We start from the raw sequence: 26,392 nt of genomic DNA, 5'->3' as shown, positions 1-26,392 counted from the left end.
TGTTTCCTATTACAGGTCCAGCTTTTGGTGCTATTAACCTCTCTGCCAACACCACCGTCAACGTTCTGGTGGGAAACAACATATCGATGAACATCGAGTACACGCCCGCTACTCTCAAAGCCCTCATCACCTGGATTAATTCTTCAGTCCCGTTTGTCTACATTGTCTATGGCACTGTAGACATCTCTGAAGATTACCGCGACAGAGTGTTGGCCTTCCCCAATGGGTCCATTGTGATTACAAATGCGAAGCTGTGGTACTCCGGCAACTACACTGTGCGTGTAGCAGCACTGGGTGAACCCGAGGTTTCTGCAGTTTTCCAAGTCACTGTTTATGGTAAGTTCATAAGACAACCTGCTCTTACATAACCCAGATCTTCATTTTACCAGGAACTCACCAAAATGATGTTTCCACTCAGATCTAGTCCAACATGGTTCATATTCAATGTCAAAGTGGCCATCATTGCACACGAAAACTTTCTTCATTGTATTATAAGAGGATAAGGCGCGGCTGGCACAGGTAAGAGTGGTGCGGCGGGGGGAGGGCGGGGTGGAATGGAAGTTAACAGATGACGGGAAATGTTAAATTATATACAAATAAAACCAATTACCTTGCGCTCGCCGCATTGCCGTGCAAGGTGAGTGGTTTTATTATTATTTTTATTTAATTTTACCTATCGTGTTGTCTGGCGGCTTCACCCCCAAGCCCCCCTCACCATGCCCCACGCCCCACTACTTTTACATGTGCCGGCCGCGTCTTATCATTTTAAATGATCCTTATCTAGTCACAATCTAAAAATAAATTGTGTATTGCTTCAGCATGATTGATACATGCGTCTCAAAAATATCTAAATTTAGTTCTAAAGGACATGTCAAATGTGTTAAAATTGCTGAATAAATGATCTATCAACACCGGAAAATTGTCACATTTTACATGCTGTGAATATGACACCATGCAATGGATCTAGTTGCAAGAATTCTCGAAAACCGACTCTAAAAACGCTCTAAATGTAGCTCAATATGCTCTAAATGTGTCATATCTTCATCTCCCCGACTCCATGGCATCGTTTGCCTCCCCAACTGAAGTATCTGGGCTCTTCCCTGAGGTGCCAACTGTAGTGCTTCTCATACTAGCTGGCAGTACCACTAACTTGGATGACCAAACAAGGTAAGTCGCTTTATGCTGAACCACTTAACATCCGACCCAAGGGCAAGCAGGTGACCGGCTGAAATGTCCATTACCTCACTAGACTCCATTAGAGCACCCTTCCAACAGCTTTGACCTTTTTAGAACACCTAGGCCTGTCTATATCTCTTCTGTCTTGTACCTTGCTCCACAGCATGAAATTATCATTTTCCCACATACTATTGTGAATTTTAAAGATGAGGATCAGTGTAAGGGCTAAAGTTTGCATGCTCTTTGTGTCATTCAGCATTTTTTGGTCTCATCTACAGATATCATTAGCTCTCTGTAAGTAGACATATTGCTTGGAATACACCATGTACACTTAGGTGGCGATTCCGATCCGGGTCGGAAAGCACTCCGACCGAGCCGGATCCGGAGTGTTTTCCGACCGAGCCGGAGTCCTGCAGTCCGACCGAATGAGTACGATGCGGCCGTATGCTGCCGGACTCGGTTCGGTCGGACTCCCATAGAAGTCAATGGGAGCCGGTCGTACGACGCGTTCATGGGCTCCCATTGACTGAATGGGTATGTCTCGCGCACGGGCACCCCCTACAGTGGGTACGCGTCGGTGCCATCCGCACCGTACATGCCTGTGTTGGGGGGACCCTTGGGTCTCCCTCTGTGTCCGAGTCGTAGGGCTGCGGGTGACAGGGGGTCCGACGCGGTCCCCAAAGGCAACCACCCGGACGTTTGCGAGCCGGACACTATGGCTTGCATAGGCTGTCCGACGCATGCATCGTACTGGCTCGGTCGTAAATGGCATCCATTGCACTCCACGGTTAGCTTACGACCAAGACGTACGGAGCGGTTCGGACTCGGAAACGACTCGGTTGGTGAATTTCACGTATCTCGCATCATACTTGCACGCTCGTACAGCTGTACGCATCGGGCGGAAAACACATGTACGGCTCGTAGTTTTTCCGGCCCGATCGCGTTCGGTGCCCTTCCGAACCAGATCGGAATTGGCCCCTTAGAGTGGGCTTTGAGTCAGTTCCGTGCTGATGATTCTTCTCTATGTTAGTTGTCTGCTCTTGATTCAATGGCTTTCCTCCCTACTCTTGTGTTTATCCCACCCAGGAGCATTTTAGTGTCACTGTGTTCTGATTGAATGAATTGTATCCTGCCGTTGCATGCTTAAGGGAAAATGTTATATTCACCACTTCATGGGAGTGCATGTGTTTCCTTGCTTTCTAGCCCGCTGCCTTTTCTCCTTTCCCTGTGCACAGTCCTTCCGTTCCCTGCTCTTCAATACTCTATTGCGCGCTACCCATCCTGCTCCATATCCCGCTCCTCATTTTATTTATTGTATTTATTTTTTACAAGGGCTGAAAGCTGCAAAGAGCTGCTGGGCTGCTCAATTCCAATTTTAGTGTTTTGTGCACACTTTTATTCATTTTTTTACACTTCAATTTATCATTCCCTTCTTAATTATTTTTATAACAGTAAATTAAAAATCGAAGTCTGTGTTATGTTGAATATGGGTGATTTGACGACTATCTTGGTACCGGTTTCCGTCAACAGAGAACCCAATGCATGATTGCCAGCTATGTGGGTGCATGCGTTGATGCATGTGTGCAATTGGCAAAAAGCAGTGGCAAAGCCCATAAAATCGTTTTGCAGCTTTTCCTTGACCTCCTCCCCTGGTTCGCTTTGATTTTCATATTGAAGATGGTACTCCTTTACATGAGCCCAGGCTTCCTGGCATTGGCACTAGTTTCAGATCTTTTCTGACAAGCGCTTTGTACCCTCAGTACTCTCCGGAAGAAGCTTTGAAGCATTAGTTGGTAGCAATCAGTCTGATAAACGACATTACTCTGCTAGTGTTTCCCTTAAGGTTGGGGCTTAGCCTAGCACAAGAGGAGACCGCCACAGTGGTGCCCCCTGCTGGTGAACGAGAAGCTGGGAGGCCTGCTGTGGTAGACTCTTGTGACAGCGTCTCACTGACGTACAGCAGTGTGGCCTGAACAGTTCTCCTGAACCTACCTATTGTGGTGCCTGTCTCTCCCAATTACAAGCAAAAAGAGAACTTGTTCTGGGAATATTCCACTGGAAACAGAGGAGGACATTAAAGTAATTCATTTAATTCCTCAGCCTCCCGCCGCTCGACGTACATGGACCAAAATGGCGGATCCTGGACCAGAAACGTTCTATCCCGCGCTTGCGTTGCACCCTCCAGCGCTGTATAACATAACTTCTTCTCTAAACAACAACAGTAGGGTTTAGAAAGATCTCAAGATATAACATACAAATACTTGAAAGGCTTGAACAATAAGCTACTATAAAACATAGTGAGAACAGACAATATAACATTTGGCATAGATGTTCCTTCCGGCAATTTCATTCACGATTTTTAATTTACACTCCCTCTTCTCTCTTTGCCTCATACACACTGGACAGAAATCGGAATGCCACCTAGCTCCTAAGTAAAACAAGCATTGGCAAAACCAAATTGGGCTGGCCTATAAGTGCAGGGGACTGTCTCTGATAAACCAAACTGCAGTCCCAGCTGTCAGTGGTTGGGAAAGAGAAAAGAGTGAATATTCTGAAATCTGGATGACAGAGAGGCTGAAGAGAAGGAGATAATACCAGATTAAGACGAGAGAAACCTGTTGCAGAAGAAACAAAAGCGATGAATGAGAACTGATGCTAGAAGAGGAGATGAAGAGATGAGACCTGATGGCAGCAAAGAGTGGTGAAACTAAGGGTCAGGGACAGTGAAGGAGTGGCTCTGGGAGCAACATAGTGAATTGAGAATGGGGGCGCAGGAGAGAAATAGTGACAACTGGGGTCCTGGAACGAGTCTTATGGCAGCAGAAGAGAAAGAGGCACCAGAGTTGTTGGTACACAGATAACGAGACATGAGACTTCAGGCACAGAGAAGAGTGACAAAGACCTCAGAGTATAAGGGAGTGTCAGAAACCCGGTGTGTAAAGAGACAGGCAATAGAGGGGTACAAGGGAGGGCTGGGGGCCAAAGAGTGAGAGTGGCAGATTTATAGGTTTTTAAGAAAAAAAAGTCGAAGGCCTAGTGGCATGTGAAGGAGAACAAGACTGAGAGATGGATGGAGCCAGCTGGACAGAGAACAACTGAGGGCACGTAGAGACAGGCCTAATAATGGGAGAGAGAAGTCTGGCAAAGGATGAGAGAGATAGAGACCGACCACAGGACACAATGGGGCATATGTACAAGGGAATTGTACCTCTGGAACGTCACTTTTTAGGATGCTCTGGTGGCGCAATGCCCTGCACCATATTTACAGAGCGGCGGTGAGCCACTTTGAAAGGCTTAACGCCGATTTGTAAATATCGTACCCTTTCACGTAGGTATCTGTGTGAAAGGGGTGTGCAATGGGTGTTGCTGTGGGCATTCAACTGCAGCACCCATTGCTTTTTGGTGGTGCCCCAGATTTACAATGATGTGTAAATCTGAGGCAGTGCCAAAAACTAACACCATTCAAAAGCAGACGTTAGATTGGTGCATTGAAGAGAAATACTTTTATTTCTCCTTGTTTTTGCTTTTTGTATTTGTGCTGCATTCTGCGGAAAATATTGAAAAAGCAAAACACCATTATTGGTTGTTTATATGCAGGAAGGAACACCTCCCAAACATAAACAATCATCCATGCTACGCAGGCACCCTTGCACTATGGCGCAAGGGTGTCTGTGTTGGCGTTGGACAGCTATTTTTAGCACCAGCGCTAGGGAAAAGGCAGGGGTGCGCCGTATTCTTGTAAATACGACACATCCCTCCATTTTGGAAATGATGCAACGCTGGAAAATTTGGCGCAGCACTGCGGCATTTCCTTGGACATATGCCCCAATATTTAAGACAAAAGAGAGCTTCAAAGACAGGGGAGTACAAGAGAGTGGTAGAGTCTTGGTGACAAGAGAGTCAGACAGCACAGGGCCAGGATAGAGAGGAGGATGGAAGTACCATTGCAGGTCATTTACACAAAATCGAGCAGAAGTTTGAATTCGAACAGGCAGTGGAACAGACTTTTGTTCTGAGGGCAGTGAAGGGACCGCTACAGTGTAATGCAAAAACAACAGTTGATGGACAGAATGCAGAACAATGTCATACATTCACCTCAGTACAGAGATCTAGGCCTAAATCTATCGTTTTTTTGCTCACCATGCCATTCCAGTTTGAACCCAGCCATATGCAAATCAGTCTTGACTGGTATGCTCAAACGTGAGTCCCGTGCTCTCCATGCCACTGGAATCAAGCTATCCTGGTTGAAGAGGGGTGAAACTCCGAAACCGGATCTAGGATGCTTGTTTCCAGTCCAGGGAGGACCTGGCCTGGCAGTTCGGGCTGGACTGTTCCCATTGGGCACAGGGTCAAGACTGATTTGCATATGGCTGGGTCCAAACTGGAATGGCATGGTAAGCAAAAAAACGATGGATTTAGGCCCAGATCTCTGTACTGGGGTGAATATACGACATTGTTCTGCATTCTGTTCATCAATTGTTCTTTTTGCATTTGTCACCCCGAGTGGGATGGGTATGCTCAGACGTGAGTCCCGTGCTCTCCATGCCACTGGAATCAAGCTATCCTGGCTGAAGAGGGGTGAAATCCCGAAACCGGTCCTAGGATGCTTGTTTCCAGTCCAGGGAGGACCTGGCCTGGCAGTTAGGGCTGGACTGTTCCCATAGGGCACAGGGTCAAGACTGATTTGCATATGGCTGGATCCAAACTGGAATGGCATGGTGAGCAAAAAAAAAAGATGGATTTAGGCCCAGATCTCTGTACTGGGGTGAATATATGACATTGTTCTGCATTCTGTCCATCAATTGTACTTTTTGCTACAGTGTAATAGCTGCTTAATTTAAGAAGGTCCTCAAAATCATGTACTAACCAAGACTGTATTTTGTAGATATAGCTTGTTTATTTTGTATTATGAACAAGGGCGTGGCTTTTGTGGAGCATGATGTTGCACTGGCAGGCTATACAACACTGGACGAGAAAGTTATTCTAACTTTTTCTGATTTTGCTTCAGAACAGTCCTTTCAATCTGAAGAGACCGCTCATGCATGCTGCTTTGGGGACGAATGAGAGTGCAAGGGATCAGAAGTGAGCTGATATCAATATGTTGGGAGCTGCCTAGCCTCACCCAAAAACAATTACATTGTCATATCAAGTTATTTCACAGCATCATCTTGAACATGATGAAGGGTGATGCACTGAAACCGGCCCCAGGATGCGTGTTTCCGTTCCAGGGAGGACCTGGCTTGGCAGTTCGGGCTGGACTGTTCCCACAAGGAACAGGGTCAAGACTGATTTGCATATGGCTGGGTCCAAACTGGGGTGGTGTGGTGAGAAAAAGAATGATGGATTAAACCCAGATCCTTGTGACTGGGGGTGAATGTTTGCATTGTCCAGCATTCCGTCCATCAATTGTTTCTTTTGCATATGTCGCCCTAAGTGGGAAGGGAATGCCCAGACGTGAGTCCCGTGCTCACTACACCACTGGATTCAAGCTAGCCAGGCTGATGAAGGGTGATGCCCTGAAACCGGTCCTAGGATGCTTGTTTCTTGTCCAGGGAGGACCTGGCTTGGCAGTTCTGGCTGGACGTTTCCCACAAGGAACAGGGTCAAGACTGATTTGCATATGACTGGGTCCAAACTGGGGTGGTGTGGTGAGCAAAAGAATGATGGATTAAACCCAGATCCTTGTGACTGGGGGTGAATCAATTGTATCTTTTGCATATGATGAAACAGCCAGCACCAGCCATCTGGGCAACCAAAGAGCGAGTATCAGGGTTCGTAAATAAGCAACAGCAGGTCTGGAGTTACCCGGCAAAAACAACTAAATTACCGTGCTACAGCCAAACAATATTTAAAAAATATGCAGAAATGAGAGGAAGCACTGGCTCACGAGAAATGGCTCTGAGTGCACTATTTCGCATGAGGATATGCACATATGCCAAATGCAAAATGTCGTCACTCACCATGAGTTGAGTCAGTGCCTTAAATGGGCTGAACCATGACTCCATGATGTGTGCAGTGGTGTGCCGAAGCAAATTGTGAATCACATCTGTACAGATCGATGAACCAAGACCACTGATTTAAGGCCCCTCTATGTATGTATATGCATACGTATGTATTTATTTATGAATTTTTCCCAAAACATAAATCTGGTGAGACAGTAGTCCAGACATAAAAATGGTGACTACCCCATGAAAGACTGCACAGTATTTCTGTATGACCATAACCTGAAATTCACAGACTGAGGGAAAGGGCTCTTACGCACCACAATCCACTAAATACGTCCAGGCACCATCCTGTTAACCCTTTCTACCAGTCAATTGGACTGAGAGTTGTCCTCCTGTGTTTAATCTCATAGTTCTAGAGGATGTTCTCACTCTTAGCTGATGTGAACTTAACCACATTATCAGAGGTCAGTTCCACTGGGCCTCCCTAACAAACATCAGGCTAGAAATGCATCACAGCATCGTTATTTGGTGGAGGTAGATATATAACTTCAATCTATTTTCAGAAGTATGGGCTTTCGGATAGTTGGTGTTACCAGGGTTAACACACAATTGGTCAGGACCCAACTGTAGCTGTAGAACATGCCTATCCGGTGGTTTCACCCAGAAACCACCTGGTAAAGGTAAGTTTTTATAAAAATTTAAGAGGCTTGTGCTCACAACGTTTATTTATAATCCTAGGGTGATAGAATCCCAAACTCTGGATTTGGCGCTGTGGATACAGGAAGTAGAAAAATATATTGCTTTAGTCTTATCTTCCTTATATGAATACAAATAAAAGCAAAAGCAGACGACATGTTTCGCCCAAGGGCCAGCAGGCGAGGGCTTTTCCAAGGCAAAATATAGCAGTTTCTGACATCGAAATCTAAAGTCATGATGCATGTCATGCAGGTATGAGAACATCCCCGGGCTGGACGTGTGGAGTATTATGTGCAGTCGGGCTAGGTTTGAGAAGTAGACTACCTGGGCCAGTGCGGAACAATATTGCTTAGGCAATGCAAGGAAAAGCTATAAACAAATTCATGGTGACTTTATACCATGGCTTATCTGGAATTACAACAGGAAATAAAGAGGGTTTACCTGTCATGTAAGGGCATACTTATGTAGGTATAGCGTGGCCCTTGCAGCACTCAAGGGGGCGCAAGGGCAACTCAAAATCTACGTCAGCCTTGCATGGCCATGCATGGCTTGATAAATTTAGTTTGACGCAATGCAGCAAAAATCGCTGTGTTCATTACTCTGCCCAAGGAAGGTGTCCATGGGTGAAGCGTGGGTGTTCCCACGTATCCACCTAAGGGTTTTGGCACATTCTTGATTTACCAATATTGGTAAACATGGGAATGCGTCAAATTGCTATGCCTCCCAAGGTGAGGCGTAATGAGGAGAAATATCTTTATTTCTCCTTGTTACTTCCTCTTTCTATGTATGCTGCATTCTGCAGTCCACATAGAAAGAGGAACATGCCTCTCAGGATTGTTTTTTACAAGGAAGGTGTCCCTTCCTGCCCCAAAACAATCCTACTGACAACACAGGCACCTTTCACCATGGTGCAAGGGCGCCTGCATTGGCGCTAGGCAGCACATTGTACGCTAGTGCTGGGAAAAGACAGGAATACGTCGTATTATGTTAAATTTGGTGCATTCCTGCACTTTCCCTATAGCCCAGTGCAGCAAGGTGACTTGCCATGTGATTTCCTCATAAATATGCCCCTTTGTGTCTATCGCTAGACAAGCACAGGGCACAACATTCAAGTGTCATGTCAATCTCTCCAGCTATTGATAACCACCAGTGCAACTCCCTAATCCTAGTTGTTATGAAGGTGAAGGCCAAATGTTCCATGTGAGCTATGTCAGCAATCTTAATCTAAATATCAGATAGCATACCTGCTTCTTATCTTTACAGAGAATCTTAACCTCCGGACAATTCATGTGAGACCTCCAAAAATAACAAAATTAGGGTTGTTGGAAATGTGCTTTTTTTGTAGGGTCACCCTAGATTTTTGAAATTTTGCCTTCTGCTGCTGAACCCATTTTTGTGTTGGCCAGAGCACTCTGTGCACGTTACCACTGCCAAACAGTGGTAAAGTGCAAGCCTTCTTCCCTTTAAACATAGTAAGATTGGTACATACATGATTAGCACATTTAATTTAATTATAGGTCCTAGTATATCATTCTGCCTGTACCCAGGGACAGTAAATTCAATGCTACTAGTGGGCTGCAGCACTCATTTTGCCACCCCGTAAGGTATCCCTGTAAAATACGTCTCAGGCCTGCCACTGCAGCTTGTAGAGCAGTTTCAAACTGGCATTTTGTCCGGGCAAAATAAACCTTTGGTCAGGCCTAAACCTTCCTTTTTAGTAATTATAAGTCACCCAGAAGTCACTCCAAGGGACAGTAGGCTGACGTCCTGTTTGAGCTACAGAGACACAGAGGCCTTTCCTGCTTTCCAGCTGACCAGACCCAACGAGCCTGACTTGGCCCCCTTTGATGGCCTATGTAGGAGTGGGTCCTGTCCACAAGTGCTGTCCTCATGATCATGGACCCTTGGCTGGAGTCAGGATGTGCTTTTCCCTGCTTAACTGGAAGTCTCAGGTGACCTAAGGTAGGCCCCAAATGCCCATAGGCAGGGCCCATGGCATTTAAGAACTGGGACATCGATATTTAAAGTTTTACATGAGCTGACAGGGAAAAACCTCCAAGTCATTTTTCTTTTTCCCTCTGGCAAGGCTGAGTCTCCATAGACACTCATTATTGCATTTAATAAGGGCTAGAATTCAGTTTGGGAACAGCTAGAAGAATTCTTCTTCCACTCATTTTAATTGTAGTCACACAGCCTCAAACACACACAAAGAATTCAAATAATCCCAGACGCTTCATCGTGAAACTCCTGCAGGACTCTTTCTCTGACCAACAGGGCTGGGATTGGGATCACGAGGTGCAGAGGGCGCACCGCTTCCCCTTCAACCAGAGACGACAACATGATCGGGGCAATACCACCGGAGGACAGCCAAGGGCATTTCTGGTATACTTTGGCAACTTTCTTCTGAGACAGCTAATCTATGATCAGGCTCGCCCTAACTCTAAGAAAGGGGCCAATGGAATAACATTCTTTGCCAAACCTGACTTTTGCCATCAGACAGTAGAGCGGAGATGGCGTTTGAGACAACTGATCTCTCCGTTTCAGCAGCTGGGGGCCGAAGCTTACTTAATGAACCCTGCTAGACTCAAAGTAATCTTTAACGGAGGCGTTAAGGTCTTCCTATCCGAAATAAAGGCTGGCGAACACTTAAATGAGCTGAAATCCAGAAAGAACCTTGGTTGAAAAGTCCACTCTTTCTTTTCTCTTTCTCTGCCTCAATAATCATCTCTCTGTTCTTATTCACGCCCTATAGTCTTTTTCAACCTGCAAACCTCTAAGGGCCATGACTTGATAATGGTCGGATTATGGCTTTTTTGAACTTTAAAACGGATATAGTAGACAACCCTTTATTTTTCTCGATTGTCTTTTCCGTCTTTTCTCTAAATAAGGGGGCAATTAGCCGATTGAAAGCTTTACTTAGTTCTTTTTTAGGCGTGGTAGACGGCTGGGGCTCTTGACTGACTATCATCACTCAGGTCATTCCTGATTGCTCTGAAGATGGGGGGGGGAGGGCTGGGTGGGGGGGTGGGGGGGGGGGGGGGGGGGGGGTCAGCACGGGCACTAGAAATGGCACAAAAGAATTAAAGGTATTCTTAGGCATGCACATATCTTCGTATTTACTTGTTAAGACATTGAACAAGGTAAAACTCTTCTTTTATTCTTTCAATATTTTAGATGGCTAAGATAGACTCACTCAGGTTTGTCTCTGTTAATATTTGTGGACTGAATGATATCTCTAAAAGGCAAAATGTTGCTCAGGGGTTGCGCTCTCTAGGGGGCAACATCATCTGCCTCCAGGAGACCCACATAGAGGGTTCACAGAAACACCTATTAGACACGCTAGGGTTCAAAGTCGTTGGGGCTACCACACAGGGTGCCAAGACAAAAGGGGTCGGAATCTTGGCGGACAGAAGACTCTCTCTTAGCAATCCTCGGGTTAAATCAGATCCATTGGGCCGATGGGTAATAGCTGAGTGCCACCTCTCCTCGAACTTTCCGTTTACCCTCTGCTCATTGTATGGTAGTAATGTAGATGACCCAGGGATTATTAATATGGTCTCAGGGGAACTTGCCCACTGGCCCACTCCCATCATCCTATGCGGCGACCTTAACATACATTTGCCCTCTGATTGGAAAACTGACAGTAAATGGAGATACAAAGGCAGAAAGCCCCGAGTATTTCAAGCACTAGTTAACTTAGCTCAGATCCATGGGCTGAGTGATATCTGGGCCAGCCTAAACCCTACGCAACCTGGCTACACCTTTTTTTCAGCCCCACATAAAACTTTTGTTAGATTAGATTATTTTTTTGTTTCGTCTTCACTGCTGTGTAATTGTACTATAGACACTGCACCTCGTTTTCTGTCAGATCACAACCCTCTTATAGTAAACATTAAGGGATTAGGGAATTGGAAGGAGACACCCAGATGGAGCTTTGAGAGAGCCCTGTTGCAAAACACAGACTACAGGACACATATGCAAGGTTGGATCCAGGAATTTCTGGAAATTAATATCGGAACTGCCTCCACGATGACTGTCTGGGACACATTAAAGGCTGGGATCAGGGGTGAAACCTTGAACTTCTCAGCAAGGAAAAACATGAAGGAGAAGTTGTTAATTAGTGACCTACAGGAAAAACTAAGGAGAGCGGAAACAAATCTGGTCCTAGTGGTTAATTCTGGACAGGATACCGAAAACGCCCAAAGGGAGGTAGTCCTTGCTAAAGCAAAAGTTGGAGCAGTATTTGCGGAAAAAACGGCAGCTAAGTGGGCAACTTTGCGGGAAAAAAATTACGAATGCAGTGACTGCATTGGGCATCATTTAGCTGTCAAAACCAGGCAACAGTCCACAAGCAATGAAATACATGCAATTAAATTAACCTCAGGGAATGTGACTAATAATCCTGATGCAATTCAGAAGGGATTTCGAGATTTCTACACCGAGCTATACACTGAGGAGAACCGTAGCGTGGCAAGCTCGCTCGAAAGCGAGATAGCTAGCTACTTAAGTGAAATAGACCTTAGACAGCTTAACTCTGATAACAGCGAGCTGTTAGAACTCACTCCAACCTGGGACGAAGTTATGGAGGCTCTAGCTAGTTTACCAGATGGGAAAGCTGCAGGAATGGACGGCATTCCTGTAGAGTTTTATAAGATCTTCGCCCCTCAAATTAAATCAATTTACACCGATGTAGTAACATCTATCTTTAGCGGGGCTTCCCCCCCTCCTTCCTGGTCCAATGCTAGAATTTCCATATTCCCCAAAAAGGATAAGGCTCCACTAGAAATGAGTTCCTATAGACCCATCACACTCATCAACTGTGATTCCAAAGTCTTTTCTAAAATACTGGCCTCCAGAATTTCCTCTGTGGTTGATTCCTTAGTTTCAGAATGGCAACATGGCTTCATCCCTAAAAAAGGTACCACGGAACACGTCAGGCGGGCCATTACCCTGTTTGACGCAGCGCAGGTAGCAGGAGACCCGATGTCACTAACCTTATTAGATGCTGAAAAAGCTTTTGACCGGGTCTCCTGGCGGTTCTTGTGGGCTGTCATGGGTAGGATGGGCTTTGGGCCTAGACTTACGCAGTCGGTACAGGCGCTATATTCTAAACCAACGGCTTGTGTCTCCATTAATGGGAGACTTACCGACCAATTCAACATCTCCCGGGGCACCAGACAGGGTTGTCCTTGCTCCCCTCTGTTATTTGCTCTTTACCTAGATCCATTCATCAAACAAATTGAAAGGAATCCCGCCATCCTAGCAATTAGCATCCAGGGCATTAACATCAAAATCATGGCTTACGCCGACGACTTGGCTATAACATCCCCTGACCCCGAAAACGCCATACTTGCACTAGAGCTAGAGGCACAAAAATTTGGGAAAATCTCGGGCTATGCTCTGAATAAAAACAAAACCCAGATAATCATAAACAGGGAAATCACCTGGACTGATGCTAGGATAGTGCCAAAAGCTAAATACCTTGGGGTACTTATTTCTGCTAATATCGACAAAATTGTAACCGATAACTTAGCTCCTCTGGCTATAGAAACCAAGAAGGCACTTAAACAAATTGACAATCTACATTTGACACTTGTTGGGAGATGCAATGTTATTAAAATGACATATTTTCCTAAACTTCTTTACTTCTTTCGTACTGTACCCCTGGAATTCAGCAAAGCTAATTTACAAAAATTTCAGCAAATATTCACGCAGTTTATTTGGGCTTACTCACAACCAAGGAGGGCCTTAAGGCAACTATCACTTCCCAGAGAGCGGGGTGGGTGGGCCTTCCCCAATATTTTGCTTTATTATTGGGCCGCAGTCATGCAATACAGCTCTGAGCTGGTGAGGGAACCCGCCCTATTATTAACACCTGGCCTATCCTCGCCTTTCCAACTTCTACTGGGGGAAGAACACTGGGGCTGTCTCCTCCGAGAGACTTCGTTTGGATACTACAAACGTGTGAGATTCAAAACGTTAATGAACTCATATATGGTCTTCCGTAATATCCGCAGAATATTTGGACTGGGAAGATTTAACTTTTACTCTCCCATTATGACAAATTGCAATCTTCCCGCTATTTTTGGCAGGTCTTATTTTTTAGATTGGCACAGGGCAGGTATTACGAAACTTGGGGATCTCATTACTAGCGATGGAGTTAAACCATTCACAAATCTGCAATTGAAATATAGTTTGAAAGACCAAGACGTTTTTAAGTACCTATCCATATCTAATTTTCTTTCCGGAAAGGTTGGGGGTAGTGCAGGGTTCACGGAAGTGGAACTTCTTAACAAACTACGCGACAACACTGCCCCTCGGATAGGTCTTTTGTACAAAATACTAATCAGACAAACTCCAGATGACCTACCAAAGATTGCCGATAAATGGTATACTAAACTTGAATCCCCACACAGTACATTCTTCAACTCCTTAGCACTGTCTAAAAATATTCTGCTGTCGGCCAAATTACAGGCACAACATTTTAAAACTGTTTTTTTTCTCTACATTACCCCTAGCAAAATCGCGAAATGGGGAGTTGGTAAAGGGACATTATGTCCCCGGTGTGCTGAGTTTGGGGTCGACTCAATTCATATCTTTGCAATTTGTCCTAAACTCGCCCCAATCCTCCTCAAAATAGAAGAATTTTTAAGGGAAGTCACCTCTCAAACTATTGTGCTAACCCCCACTGTCATCATGCTGGGGACTCAGTCTGAAACCACCAGGATTAAAACTGGGGGTTTAATATTCATTGCAATGGCAGTCTGGAGGATCTGTGTGGCTTCAGCATGGTTGGATGCTGATCCCCCACCTTTCTCTCAGTGGCTGGCCAGACTAGCGGCCACTTACCATCTAGAAAAAGCCGTATACGCCAGGCAAGGGCGCAAAAATCGGAAGAGGGGTTTGGACGTGTGGGGAAAGTTTACATCTTGGTTAGAGCAGTCGGGTTAATCCGACCAAAGTTCTTTCCCTTGATTGTTTTCTTCTCCTCACCCTGTTATACTCTCTTTTCTTTGCTTTATTATTATTTTTTTCTTTTTTTTCAGTATCCGCCCTTCTTTCATTATCCTTTCTCTTTTCTTTTGATTCTTACCGTGCTATTCTCTTATGTTTACCCTTTTTTTTCCTTTTTTTTTTGTGCCATTTGTCTCGCTGTTTTACAGACTGGGGGGTGGGGGGAGGGACGGGCGTCCTGAACGTCATACCTCTGTAATATTTTCTGTTATGACAAATAAAAAAATAAAAAATAAATAAAAAAAAGAATTCAAATAACAGTTCAATATAAAATCTGTAAGCATCACATTTTCTTTCGTGGTTTATTTTTCTGCCTCTTGGCCACTCTCTTTTAGCCAACATGTGTTTAGTCACTCCCTGCGACTTCATCAGGGCTAAAATAAACAGAAAATATCTTGATTGTAAGATAAACTCAAGTACACATATGTTGTCCCACAACCATATCTTATGGTGACATATGTGCACTTGCATCTCATTGAAACTATATTGTGGCATTCAAGTGGAAACCCATGCATATTAAATGCTGGATAGTTAAAACGATTTGTGTCAAATTGTATATTGCTGACTATAAAACTAGTTATTCACGTGCCAGTTCAACTGTCTCATATCAAGCCGACTGTACAGATAATTCATATCAAGACTACTGTAAATTAAATAAGACATTTGTGGGTATAATCACTGCGTTTTGTGCAATGTAGCTTCACAATAGAAGGAACCTGTGAGATTAAAACTGATTTAAAACCCATCAATGAATTTTGAGGAATAGCAACCTTATGACCCCTGAAGAGTACTCCCTAATATAGCATGCAAATATCACCTTAAGAGCCATTCACAATGTTAGGGCCAAATGATACTTGTAAATTGTCCATAAATTATACTCCACTCCTGAATAAAATAAAACATTTTATCAGTCTTCACATCCTCCCAACAAGAACCAACACCAATGGATATAATACTGCTATAATGCACTTTACTTACCTTATCTCTTGGTTGGAATCATGACAACGAGTATATAATCCAATTGGTAACACCAATCCATTTAAGTCTGTGTGAATAAAGGCATACATATCAGACCCCATTGCATGATATCACCTTCTCATAGTGTTGCAACCCAACCCTACTATCCAGTCTACATGTATCGCTCACCAATAAATCATGCGCTTTCACTTCTGCAGTATTTACAAGAACCTCTCTTGACTGCCTTGCATATGCAGTATATCCAAATTTATATTTCCCTATAATTAGATGGGAACATTCTATCTGTAACAACAAAAGTATGATGTATGCATTACCCCTAGTCGTATAAACCACTCCATGAATAAGTCTGTTCCATTGTTAAAAATCTACCACTCACTTGTCAATTGAAAGAGGTGATCAAATTAGCTTGGAATGAATATTGTGAAATGCATTTACGTCGATCAAAAATTATCAAAGGAATTTGACCAGGTAGTGCTTGGACAGAAATCTAGAAATACATAATGGAGAAATAAATTGTACGTGTCATATCATAAGCAAATCATAGTAACAATTAATCACCCAGAAAAATTGAAACTCATGATCCATGTTTAAACCTTCTTCCACAGCTCGTAAGCGCATTATCTACATTACCCCCTTCTTCTCAGACACAGTTCTCTATCCCACCACCCGGGGGTCTCTGAACACTTGATCAATTCCATAAAATGTGAAATTTATTTGTTGTCCTTGTGCAACGCAATCAATGGCATGCCATGCTATGGGATATCTCTCATCACCCTGTTTAAGTGCATACAGTATTATCGATCACAAATTTGGTATCGCAATTTATATTCAGACATATCTCATTACTATGTTTCTTTGTCATTTCCAAACCACTTAATTGTTATTGCAATCATAACTGTAATTTAAAATCCTCTTTAATAGTAAAGTTAGATTTCAAATTATTATTTTGTAAATGCCTTTTTTCGAAAGTTGGCCTTTCCCTGGTTACATTTTCTGGAGCCTTCTGTGAGTGGCCAGCTGCTGTGGGCTGGTTGATGACTTCTCCTCTCGGAGATGTGAATTGGGGCCAGACTGTAGACAAATAGGGCCTGGATATTGAGTGGAGTCAGTCTTCCTGATAGGATGGCTGGAGAGGAGCTGTGCCCTGCCCTGATTACACCTCAAATTGATCTTTCTCAGCACATGCTAAGGCACCTGGCACCCAGCCTGCCCCTGCTTTTTGTTTTACCAACCAGGCTAGAGTCAAACTCAGGGAGGAGGGAGAACTGATCAGAACGGGTTTAGGAGGTAGACAAAGGGTTTATTCTCCATGGACAGGCTGGAACTGGGCATAATTGTGGTATTCTCAGTCCATAAAATCTGAACAGTTCTGTGCCTCAGAAGATCCAGAAGGATTGTCCTTGTCTGAAGAAGAAATAATGGAATATTTATACCTTGAACCCAGGATCCTAGAAGTGACTTGAAAGGTTAGTAGGCTGACCTCCTCTTTGAGCTACTCAAACATAACAAGTTTCCAGAGGCCTTCCGTGCTTTTCTGCTGACCAGACCTAACTGGACCTGACCCGATCTCCTCTGCTGGCTCCTGTTGGAGTGAGTCATGACCCCCCAAGTGCTGTACTCAATGTCCTGGACCTGTGGCTGAAATCAGAGCATACTTCTCCCTGCTTTATTGAAAGTTTCACCCAACTCTACGCAGAGCAATGCAGAGCCTTACTGCACCAAGCAGCGCCTGATCACCTGCTTCAATATACCTGATGCAGAGCCTTGCATCGCAGCACCACACTGCCCTCACATCAAGTCAGAAGGTAAAACTCCAGCATGATGACACTGGTCCTGTACCAGGCCTGCACTCCAATGCAGTGGTCCTGAAATTGTGACTTTGTTCTGACCCGTTGAGACCATAAACCCTCAGTTGGTGCTTCATGACTTTTTGTTCTAATTTTTACCGAAAGAAAAGTAAAAATCAAAACTCTGCTTCTACTGATTGGGTTCCTGCATTTTGGTGTAATTTTATTTATTAAAATACTCTCTATTTTTTTTATGGTTTGTTATTGTTTTTCGGTTGTGTTTTCACTTTGTTACTATTTGAGTACTAAATAAATACTTTACACAATGTCTTAAAGTTAAGCCTAACTGCTTTTCTTTGCCAGGCTGCCAGAGAGTAAAGCACAGGTGTTTTTTTGTGATTTTTGTGGTTCACTCTGACAAGGATTGTGATTATTTTTTGAAGTGGGGTCTCACCCCCTTCAAAAAATAATCCAAATTCTTACAGGGATGATCACTTCACATCACCCCCATCCAGATGGAACTCCATTGGCTCCCCATTCAGGCCTGAAATATATTCAAAACCAGCAGCATCATTTACAAAGATGTGAAGACCAGCAACATTGTCTTATCTTTCAGACAAGAGCACCATCTCTGGTGGTAGTTGGTACACATACAGCCAATCCACCATCAGACTGCAGCGTAAGAAGTATAAAAATAAAACAAGATTAAAAAAAAGTAAAGTAAAAAACATAAAACAAGACATCAGTCTTTTCCATCTATGCACCTAGGTTCTAGAACAACATCCCTGTATCTATCACAGCTCCCCAACAATGCTCCAATTTAGGGAGAACAATTTATCACATTGCATTAACCATCCACAACCCACCTCTCCTATCACTTGTAATCTTTGCGCTTGTCTTAGACTTTGTATAGCGCTCTGCTACCTGTAGGCTAGGATGGCACTCTAGAAATACTATACAGATACATTCATACATATATTAGCACATGGAAACACTGCTCTTTTTGGACCACACCTAAAAGCAATACTTCATGACATTTCGAAGTACTTCAACTTCACTTACTGCTTCTAGCCACTTCGAATGAGCAACAGTGAAAGTCGCCTACTTAAAATTCTCACAGACTTACAAAGCAGCAATAAAACTCTTTTCATCAACCTCAAATTCCTCTCTAGCATAGATCTTAAAAGAAAATCTGCTCTTGCACTTCTCACACTTTGCAGATATTGAACAATAAATCTATATTCCAATAACTTTATGCATAACCTAGCCATCCTAATGGTATATTTACAAAAAATGTCACCACTAAGAATTTTAACCAAGGGTCAGTGGTACGGGCAGAGAACTTACCCCACACAAAGGAGCACAATTTTGACATTGACCAGACACAAACTAGTATTTTCTTTCAATGAAAGAATTAGACACTTCAGTCTCCCTCAAGACACTGGATGCAATATGCAAAAGCTATAATAAACCTTTCCCCCTTGGATTTGGGTTAGAACTACTCCCAGTCCCTTATCACTTGCCTTAACAGTAATATAGGATTTGAGGTTTGAATCAAAAGTTTGCAAAGCGGTGCTTTAGTAATATCATTCATCACCCAAATGAAGCTCTCCTGTTGTGCTGTAGACCACACAAACCTATTTGATCAGGATGTTCCTCAAAGAAGCAATACAGCAAGCAAACTCTAGAGCAAAATTTGAATGATCTTAAAAAAATAGATATTTCTTTTTGGTTTTGCCTGCATGGTGGTCAACACTAGATTAGGAAGAGGAGGAACCCCGCTTCCAGAAACAAGATGCCTCAGCTGCACTAACTCTTCCTGCAAGAAAACACATTTAGCCCTCCTTAGGGTTGCACCTGATTGATTCAAAATGTTCAAAACCCTTTCTAATGTAATAGAGTAATATTTCCTAACCTTGCAATAAATCAGCAAGTCATCTTGGAATTCAGTCACTCAATCTAGATATTTGAATAATTTAGTTATCAACCTCTGAAAAACAGATGACGCAGATTATAATCTGAATGACTTCCGGCAGAACTAGTCTAAACCCACTGGTGTTATGCACGCAGGAAGATGATGCCATTCTGATATGATGGATAGTGAAAGGCATATCAAGTTAGCGAACATGCTGGCCTCAATAATGTTTTGAGAAAATCCTTGGTTCCTGTTAATGGGAAATTGTCCACACAAATAGTTTGATTCACCAACTGAGGTTGATTTATATACTCTTAAATTACCACTATTTGTCTCGGCTACCACTGGAAACCCTCATTGGGCTCTGTGATTGCCTGACAACATATAGGGTGCAACTCCTTGGAAATGTCATATGAATCCAATAAGTTGACCACTTTTCCATCTACAGTAGCATTGATATAGCGGTCATTATACAGAATGATATGTGTATGTGGCGAGACTCTTGCAGGATGAAAAGAAAAATAAATGGCTCATATTATGCCTCTCGAAGCCTACCCCCAGGGCTGAATTCATCCTGGGTCCCCAGGGATTCCACCACCAGGGCCAAAAACAATTTGTATGGGGAGGGGAATGCGCAATTCCCTCCCCTGAGCCTTTGAAGCCCTGGGGGGCCCACCCCGGAACCGATCTTATCATTTATGGGGAGGAGGGCCGCATGGCCCCTCTCCCGATGCCTCAGGAGATCCTGTGGAATCTACCCCAGGGGCCAAAATTAATTGTTATGGGAGAGGGGCCATGCAGCCTGCCTCCCACAGGGGTTCTGATGAGCCCACCCCCTAGGTCACTATTTATTTAAAACAACTAATGTCCACAGAACCACAGAAGTACCCCAGTTATAGTTGGCAGCACATGTACTGCTTAAGACCTCACATGGGACATCACTCATGAGATGTTTGATGACATCACTCATGACATCATCCAAGCTTCGTTTTCTGAATATTGCTGTTTAAATTGCTATGGAATTAGAGGTACAAAATAGCCCAGGAGAAGATCAGGCATCATTACTACCAGCACAGATAAAACTCCCTTAGGTGTTGAAAACAAGCATTATGTGCAACATTGACCCTATAGCACACACTTAGCAAATAGCATAGTTCACATTAACGGTAAACGACAGATATATGGGATACCTTCCTGGAGGATGTTGTTCAATCTGTATAAAACTGTTCAGAGAAAGCAAAAATAATGAATTCCTATTCCAAAACAAATGCCCTACTACGAACAGTTTGTATCTGTATCAAACCCCTGACACACCCAGAACCTGCATCGAGAAATTAAGTTGATATCTGTAGAGAACTGAGTACTGTAAACAGTGATTACACTATGGAGAGAGTTCATTCTATACTATACTATTTGCAAGCAGTGAATCTCTCATGAGAAGCACACCACAGAATATTCAAAAGAATCTACTAAGAATAGCGTACATTCTATGCAAAAGTTGTCAAAAAAGAAACTAATTGCTAAAAATAATCAAGATCTGAAGGTGCTAAAGATCATACTACCTGCACCCTTCATACTGTGTGAAAACTTTACAGATAGCCCATCTTCTGATACAAAACAAGCATACGTACATAGGATGTACAAATTCATCATTAAGCATAAATAACCATGCTGACACGATTCTCTCTAGGAACTAGTAGCCGCTTACAAAAGTTAGTATCTCCTACATAGAATCTTTCTCCTGTTGCAAACTTTTTCTGTAGAACCAAAAACTTGTGCGGAGCATAATGAATACAAGTCAACTGTCACCTGCACACAGTTACTCATGAATACGATAATTTATAAAGTGTTCAATGCCACTATACAGCTATAATGCATTCTGAGGAAATGTGCTTTATAAACACTTACACCCATTAGATGGACCCAAGCTGTACAAAACTAAATAGAAATGTAATATGGTAGTTACCTGCCATTATGTAAACTGTAAAACAAACTAGCACACTCATTGGATGAATGTCATCCTAGATGTCATCAGTGATGTCATCAATAATGTAATTTGAGATGTCATCAGTGATGTCATAAATGAGGTCATCCAACATGTCATCAGCGATGTCAAATGTGAGGTCATAAGCTGTGCATTGCAGCGGCGCACATTATAGTTAGCGAGTAGTAGTAACTATAACTGGTGAATATCTGTGTTTTATTTACTTCAAAACATTAATGTTGTCACTGACGAATTCACCTAACTATAACTTTACTTTCATCTTTGTTTTTTCCAGTGAAAAAATTACTATATATATATATATATATATATATATATATATATATATATATATATATATATATACATATTATCTACTGGCGGTCGCCAGTAGATAGTTATAGTTAGGACCGTGTTTCCATAGGAAATCCGCAACATTCTATTTGGAATAACTTTGGCGCCGGTTGACGAATCCCCACGAAATTTTCAAAATAGGTGGGGCGCTCCGCTCCGCTCCTACCCTGAAAGTCTCGGGGGGATTCGTCAAGCGGGGGCTGAGAAAAAAGGGGGTTCCCAAAACGCGTTTTCCCCATGCAATTTTCCATAGGGACCTTTAGTCCAAGGTACAGCCCGAACGGCTGAACAGAATTACTTGAAATTTGGCAGAGAGGTAGTCCTCAGCTCAGGGATGTGCCTTTTGCATATATTGAGTCAATCTGTTCAGTAGTTCCTGAGAAAATTGCAGTTAAAAGCACATACATATCTATAGCCGCGCACCGTGCGAGCACCCTAACGTGCGCGAGCGTAATTCTGGTTGGTGGTTACATGTTAGTCAACGTTCGAATCGGTCGAAATCAGGGAGTGTCGGCAGCCATTTTGTTTGTTTTCAGTGCGAGAGTGAAAAAGGAAGGTGGCGAACGTGAAAAGGGGGCAGGGTAGAGAGTTCCTGACCCCCTAGCCTTTGTCAGGGGGTCCCTGAAGGACCCCGAAGGCAGAAAAAAACATTTACATTTTTTTTTTTAAAATTTGCGGGGGTGCGCGCACGTTGAAAAACCAAAAAAAAATATATTTTTTATTTTTTTAATACGTGGTTTATTGTAAAATAAATATATAAAAAAAATAATAATACATACATAACTTAGCATTTAAAAAAACGTACAAATTCACTGAAAAATCCATAGGTTTCACACACGTTATAGTTAGGAATTAGCATTTAAAAAACCTTGCAAATTCACCTAAAAAACCATAGGTTTCACACATGTTATAGTTAGGTGGATATTTCACTCGTAAAAAACCAATGAAATTCCCCCGTTATGGTTAGTTCAGATAACTATAACTCGCGCGGCCGCCACTCTATCACAAGGATGATGTCATCAGTGATGTCATGAGTGATGCCACTGACCATGTCATGAGTGATGTAATATGTGACGTCATCAGCAGTGGATTGCGGGCGCGCGAGTTATAGTTACCTGAACTAACTATAACGGGGGAATTTCATTGGTTTTTTATCCACCTAACTATAACATGTGTGAAACCTATGGTTTTTTAAGTGAATATATATATATATATATATCCACCTTCCATATCTCCGTAAGGAGCCTTGACCTCACAGGGCAGTCTCGGCGCTAGGGAACGAAGAACCCCCAAAAACATTAAACACAATCTTCTTTTTCCATTCCTAAAGAAGAGCGCCGTACATCGGACCTCAAAGTAGACAGGCATTTTAATAAAATTCATGACAAATTGGCAGCTTGTTTCAAAGCATCCTAACGCGTTTCAGCTGATGTAACAGCCTTGTTCACAGGTAAGCTTTTCAATGTACTGTGGCGTTCGCTAAGTCTTTTTATACGCCAATGGAGACTACTGGATTCCGGCGTTGTCTCTCCATACTTCAATCCCCAGAATGCGTTGTTGCACCTTTCAAATAATTACATTCTGTAGTTCGTTTTCCCAATTATCTTTACTTCTCTCGTGGACACTGCAGTCTTTTTCAAATTATCACTTGTGCTCCAGATGCATATATTTCCAGCTCTCAACTTGTTTCACTGCCCTTAAATTGTTCGATCCCCAAAACGGCTGCCTACCTCGAAGTTGAAGTATGGAGAGACTACGTTGGAATCCGGTAGTCTCCAATGGCGTATTAAAAGACTTAGCGAACGCAGGTATGCACTCAACGGCCTACGATGGAAAACTGGGCACCTATACAAAATGCCGTAGATGGCACGGTGCATCCTCTAGTCTGCAACAGCGGGCTGGACACGTATTAGAAACAGCATAAGGGCATCGTATTAGCGCCTCTTCCTAGCCTGTGTAGGAAGGCGAACGCACATTCACTCTGTCTTGACAGTGAGGACTTGAACAAGGCCTTGAGGCTACACAAGAGAATCAGCAACACCCCAGGAGTATCCCATGGGAAGGGCTGAACTCCAAGGGAGTGTAAGCCCCACGTGGGGGGTTCCTTACTACCAGGGCAGGGAACATTCATATGTACCCACCTGGTCATCAGCATACCACCCTCGTGCCCATCAGATCTTCTCTGGGGGGTGCCCTCAGGGTATGGAATGACCCACTCAGGGTTGGCTGAGGCGTTAGTGGTGCAAACCTAGGCACTGGCACAGATGCGCCCCACATGCCTGCAATGGCTTGATACGTGGTTGACAGGCCATTCGGTGGGTGGCACCCTCAGAGCTACTTCCCACTACTAGCCAGGGTTGTACCCGCACCGGGTATGAGGTGTACCTGTTCACAGGGAACATAGAGGTTCAGAGGTCTGTTCACACCCCCTGCCTAGTGCAGGCCCGGCGGCCACGTGCACCTATCCTCTGTTGTGCTGTGGGGAGGTGCCCAGATTCCTGAGGTCATGTGGAGAGACTAAGCAAAGACTAAAAGAAAAAAAGCTAAATGTTTTGGGGTAAATTCTTTTAAGAAGTGCTATGTCCAACAGTAGGTGAGTCTTTCTTCTAAGGCAATTTATACTACTTCCTTCCTTGCCAATTAGGAGACATTGTGGGAGATGCTGTCCAATTTTAAAATCACAGTTGCAAATATTTTTCAAACATTTTTTGCTTGACAAAAACAACTGTAGTTTGCAACCAACCTCTTATTCATTATGCCAAAACACAGGTAAATTTCAGGCTACCATCTCCCTTGTTCTGTCCAAACTCGATTACGCCAACAGCCTGTACCACAGAACACCTTTAACGACCATGAAAAGACTACAACGGATTCAGAACTTGGCTGCCAGACTACTCTTGCATATCAAACTGCAAGACCACATCTCCCCTGCCTTGAAAGCCCTTTATTGGTTAACGGTTGTCAGAAGATCCACATTCAAGCTGCTCTGTATCACCCACAAAGCGAACATGGAACAGGCCCACTCTTCATCAGGAATAAAATCACCAAACACATTCAACACAGGAACCTCTGCTCTAGAGTGGCACCTCGCATCAAAATCCAAGAGAGAAGAAAAAAAAACAGGGGCGGCACATCATTTTCTGTTCAAGCAGCCAAACTATGGAACTCTTTACCCCCCTAAAATAAGATCCACGTATAACCACCTTATCTTCAGAAAACTACTCAAGAATTGTCTCTTCCTCACATAACCACCATACGCAAACAGAAATATACAGCATATCTCTCTGTATATAGGCATTTATTTGTACTATAGATATGTACCTATATATGTGTATTGATTTATGTAAAAGTGTAGAATAATTATGTTTAAAAAGAAATTATATAGATATTCATTAGTTCTGTGCATATTACCTATAGTTACATTATTCTATGTTTTTAACATGTATATAAGTGACTGCATCCTGGTACCAATGTTGTTCACGCTCTATGTGAACTCTTTGGAGGGTTACCTAACGTCTGCCACAAAAGATTTCCCGAGCATGGGGGGTGCACCAATCCTGGTGCTCCTCTATGCCGATGACGCGGTACTCATAGCCAGGACCCCAGTTGCCCTACAAAAGTTACTGGATGCCTTTTGTAATTTTATGAGTAGTCTCGACCTGGTGATTAACAAAAGTAAATCACATACCATGTCTGTTGGATGTGGTATGCGCAAAGAAAAATCCTTTTACTGTGACGGAGAGGTGATTACTAGTGTCAAGGTCTTTACCTACCTGGGAGTGATTTTTGATCAGAGGGGATCCTGGACACCGCAGGTAACATCTAAAATGAATGCGGTAAGAAGCTCATATGCTGCAATTCTGGGTTTTGCTAAGAGATTGGGGGGGAAACCCATGGAGGCTATTATGGCCATCTATAAAGCCAAGACAATTGCAATTGCTAGATATGGTGCAGCAGTCTGGGGTTACGTTAATGTCAAAGATATCCAGACTGAGGAAAACAAATTTTTTCGCTCATTGTTGGGTTTACCCCAGTCAACTGCTACCTTCTCAGTACACTTAGAGCTGGGACTGGGTTACATTCTAGACATATTAAATCTAGCCCCACTTTTGATGTGGGTAAAGCTTTGGCTTAACCCAAACCTTAGCCTTAATCATCGGATCATCAAAGATTGTCTCCAACTTGATCACAGAAGGGACATTCAGTGGCTGTCTTATATTGAAACTATGACAGCTCTTTTGGGACGCCCTGAAATCTTTAGTAGTCCTGAAGCCTTGTGTAGAGCTGACCTGCAGTGGGTGAAAATAAATTTTCTGAGAATTCGCATGGCTGAGCGCGAAGCCCACGATTTATGTAAACCCTCTGTGAGGGCTCATGTTCTGATATCTCCATCCTGTGCGCTGGCCCCTTATTTAATTACGGTAATCAACCCTTTCCATAGATGGCTTTTATCCAAATTTCGGTTTAACCAAATGTATACAGTGCTGTGGGATGTGAAAGACTGGTGCAAGCTGGAGGAATCGGCCCCATGCAAATGTGATGGTTT

General features: G+C 43.3%; 1 protein-coding gene across 2 annotated transcripts in view; it reads left to right on the top strand.

The window, feature by feature from the left end:
• Positions 1 to 26,392, top strand: part of LOC146809019 (uncharacterized) — a 314,049-nt gene that overhangs the window by 78,315 nt on the left and 209,342 nt on the right. For both annotated transcript variants that reach the window (XM_085615813.1, XM_085615814.1), the window contains exon 2: positions 16 to 336. In XM_085615813.1, the coding sequence (XP_085471939.1) occupies positions 16 to 336 (321 nt within the window). The remainder of the gene's footprint in view (positions 1 to 15; positions 337 to 26,392) is intronic.

The sequence above is a fragment of the Triturus cristatus genome, chromosome 7 (genome assembly GCF_964204655.1).
Source record: "Triturus cristatus chromosome 7, aTriCri1.1, whole genome shotgun sequence".
In the NCBI taxonomy this organism is placed as follows: domain Eukaryota; kingdom Metazoa; phylum Chordata; class Amphibia; order Caudata; family Salamandridae; genus Triturus; species Triturus cristatus.
This window is presented reverse-complemented; position numbering and strand designations above follow the sequence as displayed.